Genomic DNA, 15456 nt, shown 5'->3' with positions numbered 1-15456 from the left:
GACGTCACGAAATCGGAAACACCACTATGCCAAAGTACGGAAAATGCTAAAAAGAAAATTTGCATTTCTGGTGAAAGGAATGAAAGAAAACAGTTTTTTCATGGCCAGAAATATTCATGGGATAGCTGTTTATGGAAACTGAGTAAAAAGGCAAAAGAAATAGACAAAGGTCAATAATAAACTCAAAATCTTTGTTATGACTGACATTAAATTAAAAAAAAAAAAGGAATTCGCTTAGACATATTGCTAGACTTATTTTCTTTGAATTACCATTCGAGTTACCAACATTTATCAACTATACCAGTCAAACGTTTATTTTACCGGCTTTAAATATTTCAAAACAATTATGATAAGAGGAAACATTGCCCTATACTTAAGCACAGATATGACATCCGGCCTGCACACCGTGTCATCTGGCTGGTTCAGAATTTTCTATTGAGAAAATATAAATATTCTAATTCAAAAAGAAAAATGTATCTCTGTTCTATATTGACATGATTGAGCTGCTGATCCATGTTATTAAAAATTGCCTGTCAAAATATAATTCCTGTTCAAAATAACCACTATATATGTTGTACTGACATCTGTGATATAAAAATGAAACTTACTTTTCCCCATTGCATATGCTATCTGACCATGTGACTTTTGGGTTTGTTGATAAGTGGATAACATCTTTTGGGGGCAAATACATGTTAAACCAAGGTGCCATCACTTTGCAGTGCAGGCCTGTAAACTTATATTGCTCATTACAGAAGACAAGAAAAAGATACCAATATGAAGTGACTTTTTATTAACATGTTAATCACCAAAAATGTATCTAGAACAAATATTAAACAATAAAATGATATATATCAAAACTTAACACATTGCGTAGCTATAATTCCAATATATGTTCTCAAATCAAAGTACTGTAAGGACTGAGCGTCTCGTACTGTACACTTAACAATTATAAATAAATGAACTTTTAATAGAAAGCTAAAGGTGCAGGCAAAAACTTACTTGATGCAATCATGATAGTATATTGACTTGATATTCAAAGTTCTTACAATTTCAGTCTGACATCTCAAGTCACAATGTAAACGTTGTTCATATATATAGAGATAGACCCACTCTTCTACCTATTCAATACCAAGTATCACATTTTTCTGAAAGAAATATTGAATGGTGTGGGCCTGTATAGCCCAACTGTTTGCAAACACATATCCTATCTGTGATATTTACACGTATACTTTAAGCATTGAAACAAACTTTTATGTAAACATAATTACTCGTTAATTTTGTTGGAGGGTTTTCACTTATTATACTCACGTGATCTTGGTTTAGTCAATGTTATTTATTCTAAAGTTATCATTCTGTGTCTTGTAATTAAAAGGATTCTTTTGGGGGGGGGGGGTTGTAATTTTTATCCGTTTAATCAAACTTAGCATCAGCAGTAGCATATCAGGAGCCACATACAATGGCTTCAACAGTGTAGAGCTACACCATTAACCCGTGGAGTCACGGTCGCAAGTCATTTCTTCACCCGATGTAGGTCCTGCTTTCACGTTCTATAGTAATAAAGTTTTGGTGAACTTGCGCACGTCTAGATATTTATAGATTAAAATACGTGATATAGTTTACATTTTTAGTTTTACAAAAAACACCTTTCTGTTAACCGTTCGGTAAGAAGTTGTGAAACTTACCAAGTTTCTCTTAAAATAATAGAAAATCGCCGTGGCTCTGCGTGTGACGCTTCGCCTAAAGCTGTCCAAAATCACCAATCGGAAATGTCTGACGGACGATGTTATACTGTATGTTGTTATCTATCGTGTGTATTTTTGTCCAGAACAAAACCGATATCTTGATGTCAGATAACCAATAGCAATAATTACACTGCTTTCTGCTGATAATACAGGCCCAATCTGATTCTGTTTCATTCAAGGTGATATTGAAAACGAAAGTAGAGTAATTCAATTTTAGTTACAACTGAACTGTCTTTAAGTATCATTACGCGACTTCACTTTATTTTTATACGGCGCGATTTAGCTTTTTTGTCACGAGATATATTAAATAAATCTTTTACGGTATATATCGAACCAAATCACGTGTTTAATATGTACGCAAATCAGAAACATATGCGGTAACATGACTTGCTTTTTTCAGCGGTGTCATTACAAAGTAGTCACTCGTTCGTGAAATTCGTTAATTTATTTAAAGGGAAAATTTAATTGTACAATCGTACGCTTTGAATAGTTGCAGCTGTCGGTGAATTTCTAGCTAGCACATAAATGCCTTTCCAGCCGAGGAGTGAAGGTTAATTCTCGCTTTATTTACCTATTGTCTTTGGAATACAAGTACATGCATTTATTATGAATCAAAAGCATCCCCCAACAACATCTCAAACATCGTTATAATTGCGTTATCTATTTAACGTTAAAACCTACAATTAATATCGTACTCTCTGCGGTTTAAAATTTTCCCTGTGGTACCCTCTCAGTGCTTGCATGCTCTAAATTGAACATGTTCGTTTTTAATCAAATCCAACAGTGAACAGAAATATCTAATTAGAGGTATATATTATGATAATTATAATTTTTGCTTGAGATGTATTGTGTAAATTAAAGACGCATAACTGACACAGTGTTGTCTGTCGACAGCGTAGTGCTGTACATTTATACTTTTCACTGAGAGGCCCGGATGTTGCGCTATTTCGGTCGGAGCTATTTTTATCACCGGCTTTCCCAAAAGATAAAGCTTACGACATGACATTGGCTTCAAGTCGTGTCATTATCAACTACGTAAAGTTTCGTTAAAGATTATATTTTTAGTATCGACTCGATGTTCAGGTTGTCATTTGACTAAATAATCAAAAACATGATCTTCACCCTAACAATATGATTTAATAGAAAGCATAATATAATTTAAATTCTTCGTTTTACACAGGGTAACATATTTAGACATTTGTCTAGTTAACAATATGGCACTGTAAAACAGAATATATATATATAACATACACAATATGGACGGTTAACAACTGAGATGTAAACAGTGTTATATACAACTGAATAAAACACAAATTATGTCAGATAGTAGCTAATTGATTAAATCTACATTTATATGACAGAAAAGACTATAACAAACAAATATAAAAGAAAGAAAAAAAGTAATGTCAGTACATTTACATAGTATCACTTGTATCACAGTATGGTAAACAAAAAGAAAGAACGTTAGCGTAATTATCATTATATACATATCTGGTATATTGTCTTGCTGTGTTACCGAACAGTGTATCACACTGTTTGTTTAAATTAAAGACTCAGTTATCAAAGCATAGCAAAATAAAATAATTAATCAACAATAGGGAAAGAAATCCACAGGCATACCGGATGTTATATGTGTCGATAACTATCAATAAAAATATCCTAAATTTATATCAAGTACTAATTACATCTCATAGTTTATCGTCAAACGTATCGTTGATAGCGATTTGCTAATACTTTTATACTCTTCTCGATACATAAAATAAAACAATAAACAGGTTGGCATATGCCTGCAGAAGTAGTTCAACTGGCAAATATTATTACTTCAAGGAAAGGAAAGCACACCAGATCATTTGTGTTTGGCTTAGATAAAATGTACATGAAAATTATATAACGGAATAGGAATTTATAACACAAAAGAACAAGTAAAATGTCAAATATTAGCTTCATTTTTCAGTAATGTTAAGTTATTTTATATTAATTCATAGGTCACATGTCCTCACTATCAGCAATTAGGACTTCTATTTAACCTCTTCAACAATCTGAAGTTGTACTTAATGTCAATATAAAGCAAAGGTCATGTCTTATTGGTAGACTTGTTCTAAATATATATGCACAATAATGCAAACTACGACTTGATAAATTTCCGTATAGAACTGTTATTTGATGATTAACAACATATTATAGGAGGGATGCGTCATATACAGCATCATAATCAGTGCCAAAAAGGCCTAATGACTTTTCGGGAAAATATAAATGGATGGAGGATTAATTAAATGGTCAGCTATAATATTTAAGCGAATAACTAATTCTTTTACTGAAACTTATTCTACTGATGATTTTATCTGCCTTTTTGTGACCCCCATCTTGCCAACAATATATAGCCGATTGGATTGGCATGTTTATAAATTAATTTCATATGTTTTTCGAAAGCTCACTGCCAAGTGGTTTTGTACATTTGTACACTTGTGTTAATTAAATACCTCACATCGAAGCATGTACTTTTCATTTTAAGTAGGTGTTGTGATGACTTCCTCCATAAATCACTACTGATATACCATATTTTATGTAGTGTAGAGTGCTGAACACGTTTATAATCAACGTAATGATGCATGAATTTATCATTTAATACCAATGCGTAATAGCCTGTATCTCTAACAAAAGGATTTCCCTACAAGCGTCTTAGTTTTCCATTCGAATTGTCTTCCCTTTAATAACCTCTGCTACATATAGAGAAAGTAAACCATAAGTATTGCAGAACAAATACTCGTAAGCGTGAAGCACGCCTGGGCGTTTCCATTACTATGGTTATCAAAAGTAATGAGTGATTGTCTAGTAGTGTTTGTGATCGGCTCAATAGTGGCTGTACTTGGTTCAGTCGCGGTTGTTGTCAGCTCATTTGTGGTTGTTTTCTCACCAGTAGTTGTTTGCAGTTCAGCAGTAGATGTTATTGGCTCAGTAGTGGTTCTTATAGTCTCAGTCTTAGTTGTTGTCGGCTCGGAGGATTTTGTTTTCGGCTCAATTGTGATTGTTGCTTGCTTCGTAGTTGTTATGGTCGGCTCAGTAGTGACTATGGTCGGCGCAGTAGTGGCTATGGTCGGCTCAGTAGTTGTCATGGTCGACTCAGTAGTTGAAGTTGTTTTCGGCTCGGTTGTGGTTGTTGTTTGCTTCGTAGTGGCTGTGGTCAGCTCAGTAGTTGTTGTTTTCGGCTCAGTAGTTGTTTTCGGCTCAGTAGTGGCTATGGTCGGCTCAGTAGGTGTTGTTTTCGGCTCAGTAGTTGTTTTCCGCTCAGTAGTTGCTATGGTCGGCCCAGTAGTTGTTATTTTCGGCTCAGTAGTGGCTATGGTCGGCGCAGTGGTTGTTGTTTTCGGCTCAGTAGTTGTTTTCCGCTCAGTAGTTGCTATGGTCGGCCCAGTAGTTGTTATTTTCGGCTCAGTAGTGGCTATGGTCGGCCCAGTAGGAGTTGTTTTCGGCTCAGTAGTGGCTATGGTCGGCGCAGTAGTTGTTGTTTTCGGCTCAGTAGTGGCTATGGGCGGCCCAGTAGTTGTTGTTTTCGGCTCAGTAGTTGCTATGGTCGGCTCAGTAGTTGTTGTTTGCGGCTCAGTAGTGGCTATGGTCGGCTCAGTAGTTGTTGTTTTCGGCTCAGTAGTAGTTGTTGACTCAGGTGTGCTTGTTTGCTCAGTAGTAGGTGTTGTTGGTAAAGACGTCGTTGTAATACAGGGAGTCTGTTGAAATGATAATGATTTTGCAATTTAAAACATCATATACCAATACAGGAGCCATACTTTTTGTTAACATAAAGATGTTTGATATAAATTCCTTTCAGGTTATAGGATCGAAGTCAATAATAAGAATATTTGTTTATGATAAAATAAGACTTAGGATCAGTCATAAGTAGGAAATGCAAAAGTCATCGATGAAAAAATAGTGTTTAACAAGTATAATCCTCATTTGAAACTATTTCCTATTGAGAGAAATATATTTGGAAAGTCACACCTTTTTCACCAAAATCTTTACCCTATTAATTTCTAAGATAATATACATATGCATCTGTTATTATTTAGACTTGCCTGTGTATTATAACATCTCAATCGAACTACAACTTCTGACTGTGATATCACATGTACAGTCAATATATTAATGTTCGTTTGTTAACCAATATTGACCTCATTCATAGTAAAATAATACTGAAACGAAATACAAAATCTGAAACAATGTTTGTAGATTATGCAAAGTTTTTCATTAATTGCTTCATTTTCATTAAATGTTGCTCTCTGATTGGTCAAACTTTCGTTGACAAAAAGCATTAGATTTTCCATATATTGAACATTGATTTTTTTACCATAAGTATATAAGAGTAAAGTACTCACAAATTCGACGCACGAGATAGTCGTTGTATTGCACTCCTGACACGAGGAGTCGTAAATAATGACGACGATATCATCACTGTACGTGATTCCATCATTAGACACACTCAGAAAAAATCCCTCTGCCACAACAGGATTCTCGTCTGTCGAATGCTTTGCCCCTCTCAAAGCGTCGCTGAGTGAACACGAACATCCGGACCCGCCCACTAGTAACTTGGCTGGGAATGTGTCATTGGCTGAGGTCATATTATAACCGCCATCTGTCATCTACGCTCAAAATAGGAAACAAAATAGAAAAAAGGATGTCTCCGTTGATAGCATATAGAAACACATTTAAGATAGTTACTAGCTGACAACATTGCTCTTCCCCATTTTTCTCTATTGGATTTTCCATTCACAATGTCTTCAAACAAACTGTATTTTGAAAATTTCAATGTTTTTCTGCTACAGACAATTCTGCCAAAGACTGGTATTTGAACTTGTGATATTATCAGCATAATATACAATGTCGTTTTATAAAAGTAATCTGATCAGACAAGTTACATTCATAGGATGATGATTGTGAATGTTCAGCGTCATTACACAGATATTTGTCAGTGTGACGTGTCCATCAATGCAATTATTGCTGGTATATTACTAATATGGAAACTTTACGATAATGGTATTGAAAAATTTACATTGATAAAAGATTCGAGTGATTTTGTTTCCACTTATGTCGTTCTATTATGTCAATAAATAACAGTGATGAAGAGGAGTTTTTTTTTAATTACTGAGTTGTTCTGGAAAAAATCAATAACTATTAATGTGAAAATTGAAAAAATCAGATAAGAAATATCATCTCTTTCCTACAATCACCATTATATAAATTTAGCTCCAGGACTAAGAATACATTCCGAGAGGATAGGAAAATATGTCGCTGTTCGGCCCCTACTAGGATACTGATATTCTGTTGCAATATTCATCCACAAATTTCAACAATAAAATTATCGATCAAGATTGGGGATAATAAGTTATCATGGCAATTTACCGGTAGCAGTGTAATGTGTTACATGTATCCATATTTATATTCATAACAAGCGATTGCCAAGTTTTAATTTAGTTAAAAGAAAACTAGAGTTATATGTATGCTTAATTTATCAAGTGATGCATATACTGCATATTATCATAAATTGATATGTACTTAATTAGTATAGATAAACAAATAAAATTAATAATAGCAAATATTATTATTTGAACTCGGATAATGAAATCCCAGTCTGATACATAGTTAAATCTCACCGTGAAATGAGCCGCCTTGCATGTCATATTTTCCTGTGCAAAGTTTGATCCTGAAATAAAGAAGGTGTTACAAGGGTACACCTCACGTTTACACAGTCCTGGATTTGTCCTCGACGATACAACGGGAGGCAATGATGGTTTCGTGGAACATTCAGCACCCTCAAAGTCGTCAAAACATTGACATTCTCCTGGTATAAAGAAAATAACCAATCACTACATTAGATAATTGAACCCCACCATTTCCCACGTTACTGTAACTTAAAATATTTGTCTATTCCACATTCTAATGCAGAAGTCTTTCGACGAATAAATATCCAATGTCTTTTTAAATGCCACATCACTTTTGCTGCGCTCATTGAGTTGCTCTTAGAAAGCAAATTGAAAAAGAAAAATTTAAAATCGAATTGGAAAAAAAAATTCCTATCTGCAGCTAATGAAAACATTTATATAAGGACGCTTGCCGTCATAATGTATCGGTGAAATAACACACAGAAGAACATTTAATTTTAGTTATTGTAATGAGAACAAGTTGTTGTAACTTAGTGGTCATTAACCTTTATAGCAAAACGTATAACCTAAATCATAGTACTGAAAGAACACTTTTCTTTCCGTTCAATATAAAGCTCATTTCTAAAAGTCCTTACACAGTCCCAAAGTTGTAAGGATTCGAAGATGGAATTTGACAGTCACTGTCAAAAGTTATATTCAGTGCAAGGAAGGCCATTCATTAAAATTGCCTTAAATGATTTCGTTCAAGAATACTCATTACCAAATATAATGGACCTAATGATATGAATAATGATCACTTGATGGTAAAAAAAAACTAATTAGGTTTTTTTCTGATTTTACAGGGCGACTCAACAATTGTAGTTGAATTAGTTAAAATTTGGTCTGTTGATATTCGGCGAGTAACTGCCAAAAAGCTATTGCACTAAAACGTAGAATAAAGAGTTGGCTGCTGTAAATGATCGGTATGTTGGGCATGAGCATGCTATTATCATGTCAATGGGTTATCTTTGAGTTTTACAACAGGAGATACAATGTTAACAAACATATGTTTATTCATAAACAACGTACAATAGCTAACAGAGACCACAATGCATGTATAAACGAGACTTACCTTGTTGACAAATTCCGTTTCCAGAACAGTTATTTCTACAGTCGAGATCCAACATAACGTCCAACACTGTCTGGCCTGCTGTACCATCAGCCGCTGTTGTCTGAGTGAGGTTTTCTAGCTTAAGTGCTGTCATTCGACAACTTCTGGCCAGATTATCAGCTGTAGACTGCATAAACTGAGTGTTTCCCATTAGCTGGAACAGTCAAAATAAGATACAAATAATTTTATGATTGTGAAGCTTAATTTATATTTATTATATTAGATATTTTCACTAATGTTTAAAATACATTGTAATCCTCTTTGACTATCTATACGGTTGTACATATTTGAAGTTCGAAGCCTAGAAGCTAAATTTAGCAATGTTCTTATTTTTACGAGGTTGCTTCTTTTACTCTATCGTTGCTATCGATTATCATTTTCAATAAAATATTCAGCATTTTAAGGGTTCCAGTAAATTTTAACTAGAAAGCCACCAGGACAGTAAATCGCCACGAAAACTCTCGAGCAATAATTTCTGTTGATACATAGATGATTTGCATTAAGTGACTGTGCTTGCGATATATTTTCTATTTCATTTAAAGTTGGAAGTTGTTCGGTAAATGTTCTTTCAATACTGTTATAGCAGTATCGAAACTTTGAAAAACCACATTGGAAATGAATATAACTGTTCCTCTCATATAGGGCAATCCTTCAGCTAGGTGGAGTCTATTGCTCTGAAGTTCGAGGAAAATTCTACCTTTTATTAACAATGATTTTGACCTTTGAATCTTCTCTTGGTAAAACCACAACTATTGTACTCTAGTGTGTATACAGTGTATTTTGATATATCACAACGATATCAATGTTATCAACTTACGGTCCTAGTATGTACTTAAATTGTAACTTGATCTATGATACCGGTATACCTGCAATGTTTCCAGATATCTAATTCTGTGACAAAAAAATGAACCATGATTTATGATATTAAGATAATAACAATGGTGTTCATTGTTACCTTGATATCGCTGATACAGGATTGAACACCTTCCTCATTGTCATTGGCTGTTGCCTCTAACACCTCTTCACACTTTTTCAAAAAATTCTGATTCTGTAAAAATGTTCTGCAAGCTTCATCCGCCAAAGTTTCATTCCACCCATTCCTCCACATAGAAGGCTACAATAAAAAGCATACAATTCTTTGTACATTTTGTATAATATGTATATAAACAATAGTTTTATATAATCTGTCAACAGTGATACAAATTCATCAGGATATAACCAATTGATTGCAAGTTTTTTGCATCTCGCAAGGACAATGTTGAAAAAAAAACTTTGAACGGCAAGTGAAAATGACACCTTGGTCGATTTCGTGATACGTTGCTTACATGATTTATTCGTTTATTCGGTCATAGTTTGACAAAGAAACCAAAGTGGATATTTTACCCAGAAAACAAAACTCGTATGCAAACGTACAACTTTTCATCGCTTTCTAATGTCATATGTTCAGTGGTGACTAATGGACCAGGATGCACTTAAACTTTCACTGATATTTAAACACATTCACAGATATGCTCCACACACGCAGACATACCATATATTTTACAAAATATTGTAAACATGTTACTCCTTTATCAAGAGCAACAAATTACATGGTAAGAATTGCAGCCATTTTTGTACAGCATATACATTTGTATATTTCATTTTACCTCAGGTACATCATCAGCATCAGGTGCGTACACGATTTTGAATTTCGATGGAACATCTTGCTCGCTTAGAGATCGTCTATACCTGTGATGTGAAGTTGATCGCTTTCTTCTGGATGGTTCATCACAGGTTTTAAAAAAGCTACCAGTATCCGGGTATGAACACAACACCGTTTCTGTTATGATTGAGCATTCTATTGTATTGTTGAAATCTGAATATGAAGTTGAGTTCGATCTACATTTACAATATCGCGGCAATGTTAGGCTTGCATCTGGCAAACTGATATTACCAAATAAACTCTCGCTGTCTTGAACTATCCTAAAACATACAAAAAAACTGTATCGATGAAATATATTATATTGATTTTCACAATAGCTTATCAAATATCGCAGCAATGGAGACGATTTTTTTAAAACATGTTGAATTTAAAATGCAATTATTTATTTGGATGCATGCTATTGGAAAGTTTTATGTTACATAAATGTTACGGTTCAGCAATAATTTGGGACGTTGAGGTCAGATCGGTAACATGTAACCTTTCTTTTCTGCTGAGTATATATCCTCAATAGTAGGGGCTAAGAGTACTAAATGTCAAAGGTTTGATAAACTCATAGGGTTAACCTTAGAGGATCTGTGAATAGCAACGATCTCACATCCTTAAAGCGTATTCATTAGTATCAGACAATAATTCATAATTAGTATCGCATTATGATTAAACGATATAACAACGACTGTATTGTATGACACCATACTAACTTCCAATCAAGTGCAAATGTTTCCTCGTTATTTGCCGTCCCTCCATTCTTAGTTCTGAAGTCGTTGTTTTGGTTACCATCCAAATATCCACACAATCCCGACGACGTTTTCCAATCAGCAAGAGAGGGCTTGATAAGTATACCGTTAATAAGTATTTTATCGTACCCCGATGAAAAGTAGTGACTAAACGAAATCTGAGTTCCCGTAGGAAGTGTTACCTAAAAATAAAGAAAACTGATAATTTGATTTTTGAAATAATTAACAATATTCGTGATTGATCAAATATCTATTAAGGAACTTTTTAGAAGCAAATTAATTTGCCTTACCTTTCACTCTTTTACTTTTTATATTAAGTATGGATTTTAAAATTCACACTACATAGTGAACAGAAATGATCGACACTGGTGTTGAAAATTCATTTGAATTTCCTGGTTGAAAACTAATTTCGAAAACAATTGCTTCCTATTCTTTTATTTTTTTCCCTATAGTTTAAGATAAAGCTGATATATTTTCTGAAATACTAGTTCTACATTTAGAACTTAAATTCATTCAATCGATCATTTTTAATTTTCTCCGACTTTTTCCTTTCTGCATACCTATACCTAAGGTTATAACAATAGAAATTAATAATATAAACTTTGAATTGAAATGCCATTATATAGCCAAATAAATGTTGTTGTTTTTTCTAATGCATCCTGTTCAAAATGTTAAGACATATCATCGACAAAAGCTTGGCATTATACTTCGAAATTGTATTTGAAGATAAACTTTGTTGAGTACTTAACACAACGAAGAATATAATTCAGGATACTATTGCACAATTGCTTACCGTATAACTGTTACCGTTCTTGTTAATTATCATGTGGGTGTCATCACAGAATGACTGCTCTACATAACGATTGGATTGTGTCCCACTGGTAAACCAGCCAATAGTTGCATCGCAAAAGTTGGCGACGAATACAGCGTCGTTATTTCTGACTGCCACTCCACAGTTGCATGTAGGCCCGACATGATTTGTCTTACATGACTGGTACATCGCATGAACTTTTAAGGAAAGCAAAGCTTTTACATATGAAGTTGTAGATATCTTATAAAGCGTACATTGTATATGACAATATATTCAATTTTTTCTAACAAATCATTTAAGGAGAAATACCAAAAAATATTCATCTCATGTCAAAATATTGTAATAAGCTTTAAAGTTATCTATAAGGGAGTATAAGCTTATCAGATAAGCGATGGTCAACTTCTGTAGAAAAGGGACAATAGGTAGCAGTGTACAGTAGAAATGGCCCGACTCTGATAAACAAGGCACATGTCGAGGAAATGTAAACACAGCGGATTTACCCTACACAACACATGTATACATGTATATATATTTGTAAATTGCATTACATTTACAATACATATAAAGTACTGAGAAGTGTATAAACCTCTTTTTTCTATGTATGTCACTTGTGTGAAAACCATGGTTACCACATCAAAAATTACCAAAAAATGCCAAAAATTGCTATTTTTAACCCAAAATTTGACCCCCGCAACTAGTAATTTTTTTCCTAAGCTCTGTCTGAAATTAAAGATTACCTACCTGGTTGCAGAATTATCTGGGTCCCAGTAAAGTTGTAAAACTTGATTTTTTGCAATTTTGCGTCGTGTGCTGTTGTCAAAATTTTACCTCCTGTAAAGCTAGCTTTTCATGTGTACGCACCCTTTCGTATTATGGCCAAAATTTTATTCTCGAACCAAAGAAATCTTCTTTCTTTTTTACAAATGTGAAGCTCACATAGCCCACTTCATCATGCTTATACCAATTTTAGTACAGTTTTATTTTTATATTATTTTTACATATCATTATACAGGGGTTAGCCATTTAAAAAAAAATCACCCATGGCCACAACCCTCTACTGTATACTGCTACCATAGCTTCTGTGAAATAAAAGCGAGTGCAACTACATTTGGGAGCAAACTTAACTTGGTATCTAGTGCACTTCGTAGTGAACAAGGAAGTACACTTGACAAAACATTGAAGTGGCTTCCAGTTCACTTCAGTGTTAACTCCAGTGCACAACGATGTGAACTCCAGTGCACTACAGTGTTTACCAAAGTTTAAATGACTGAAGTACATATTTCAATAATTGATTAGAATGAAATTGGTTCTTTGTGATATGAAAATATGAAAATTGAAAGAGAAAAATAAAAAATCATTTAACTGAATATTTCATGATATCGATACCTGTATTTCTTTTTTTTAATTATTATAACTTTACATTTCAACTGAACATTTACATGTTCATATACAGAGAGAAATTATACCCAATCTCTGGTGAGTATAGAAAATCTATAGATAGCTGTACTATTTTAGAGGTAAAGTTTAAAAGTACTCTTTATCATAGTTAAATTCACATCATTGCATATCAATGCTGTAGTGTCAGGATGGAGCATGAATAATTTTATACTTTTTATGTAAGGTTTCTCTATAGCACGACATCAATAGATTGATTCGCTCCTCTGTTTTTTACATAGAGTCAAGAAAAGATAAAAACTCAAGAAAAATCTTATATTACGGCATGGCACTATATAGATATAAGGTAAAGTTCGATCAAGCTAAGGATGTGCATTCATTTTAGTTCGTTAATCCCAAGTTGCCAGCCTTCTTATAGGAATATTAGGAAATAACTATGAGTTAGTCTGAGTTTCATTTCTTTGTCATAGATGTATACACGTCAGGTACATGTACATGCTAATGGTTGAATTAGATATATCTACCTGAGAATATATGGGCATGACCACCCATTGACCATTCACCTGTGGTCACATGGGATTCTAATGGGCTGTACCTAATCTTGATCACCTTGTGTGAAGGCAATTAATCCTGTCAATTGATCCAGCCCATTGTCTGTCCAGTAAATACATAGGTATGTCAGTATATGCTTACAGGTAAGATACTGTGACTGTCCCTTTGTCAAGAAATGACATCCTTAGTCACAATTCTATTTCAAAACAGTTACTTTGACTCTATAGTTGTGTTTCACACTACCTTATCCCTTTAAATGGTTTACAAACTAGGTGTTACATATATAGTCAACGCTAGTTTCTGTGTAATGCTTTGCTTTATTATGTTGTCATTTGATGATTAAGAATAAAATTGAAAAAAGCCCCACGTTGCAAGAGCTGGTAGCGGTTTATATTGATATACATAGTTAAATCGGCAAACGTCCTCTTTAACATTATATACCGTTATATATCTATCTTATAGTCATTATGATACGAATTAAAGCATAATCCATAGTACGTTACATTGGGATACATGTCTTCTCCATTTAACTATATAATGTACCAGCGGCTTTTAATACAACATTGAGCATCTGTGTCCGATGCGATATCATCTAAAATATGAATACTCTAAAAACTATTTTATTCAATGAATTAAAATGTATACATTATGATTTAAATAAGCGTTCGCCTGTAGCACCTATTTCACATTACTGTGTATAATATTTATCATCTATATTTATTCTCTATGTATCGTTTATTGTATATCATGTACCACATATAATGGGCCAATAGCCCAAGGAATAAATGTTGACGATATTGACATTTGTGATATTATGAAAAGTGAAAATTATAATTATTATTTCCTTTCTACAGTGTATGTCCAAACAAAATAAGCTTGAGATTGAAACTTTGCAGAACTTTAAAAAAAATCTTTGATATTAAGATTAGATTAGATTATTAAGATTAGATAATGAGGCTACTTTTAACTGTAAAAACATTATTATTTTCGTATGAAATAAATGTATCTTTTTTAGTTTTTTTGATATTCATATTTCATCTACTACCACGTGTCATTATGATTATTCACAAATATATTGGAATATTTCTCTGATTAAAGTATACATAAGTTCTTAATAACTAAATGTATTACACTACCATCTACATTATTTTGAACCAGACTATAACCAAAATATGTAACTATATAATTATGTGTTCCAGTTGTTTTTCCGCTTATTTCAACTTACCCAATACAGTTTCTGCGAGTTGTGATATAACACATATTCACCTAGCCTTTGATTTTCCCATCGGCTGAAAAATAACACTTCAGTTTATGCTATGTCTTAATGATCGACAAATTGAATTGCTACATTCAAGATGTACGGGTAATGCACATGCAGTAACGACTGTATTGTTGTTACTTTAGCAATCAAACCTTCCAGAGAATAAAGAAAGTAATCACAACATAAGTTACAATCGATCGTGAAAAAGGAGTTATCATACAATTGCTTTTTGATTGGTCATGAACAGAATAATTACCAATGAACAGATGGAATCATTACCAAATTACAGACCGATTCATTGCAATCAAGCAGGCAGATTCATTACAATCGGGCAGGCTGATTCATTACAATCGAGCAGGCGGATTCATTACAATCGAGCAGGTGGATTCATTACAATCAAAAATGCGGATTCATTACAATCGAGCATGCGGATTCATTACAATCGAGCAGGCGGATTC

At 33.6% G+C, this 15456-nt stretch overlaps 1 protein-coding gene across 2 annotated transcripts in view; it reads right to left on the bottom strand.

Annotated features, from left to right (window-relative positions):
• LOC110464552 (von Willebrand factor D and EGF domain-containing protein-like) overlaps positions 1–15456 on the bottom strand; it is a 108193-nt gene that overhangs the window by 56976 nt on the left and 35761 nt on the right. For both annotated transcript variants that reach the window (XM_021519821.1, XM_021519824.1), the window contains exons 10-12: positions 14963–15026; positions 11773–11988; positions 10944–11161 (exon numbers count right to left, since the gene is read on the bottom strand). In XM_021519821.1, the coding sequence (XP_021375496.1) occupies positions 10944–11161; positions 11773–11988; positions 14963–15026 (498 nt within the window). The remainder of the gene's footprint in view (positions 1–10943; positions 11162–11772; positions 11989–14962; positions 15027–15456) is intronic.

This window comes from Mizuhopecten yessoensis, unplaced genomic scaffold (genome assembly GCF_002113885.1).
Source record: "Mizuhopecten yessoensis strain PY_sf001 unplaced genomic scaffold, ASM211388v2 scaffold11009, whole genome shotgun sequence".
In the NCBI taxonomy this organism is placed as follows: Eukaryota; Metazoa; Mollusca; class Bivalvia; order Pectinida; family Pectinidae; genus Mizuhopecten; species Mizuhopecten yessoensis.
The sequence above is the reverse complement of the archived record's forward strand: the minus strand, read 5'-3'. Positions and strand labels throughout refer to the sequence as shown.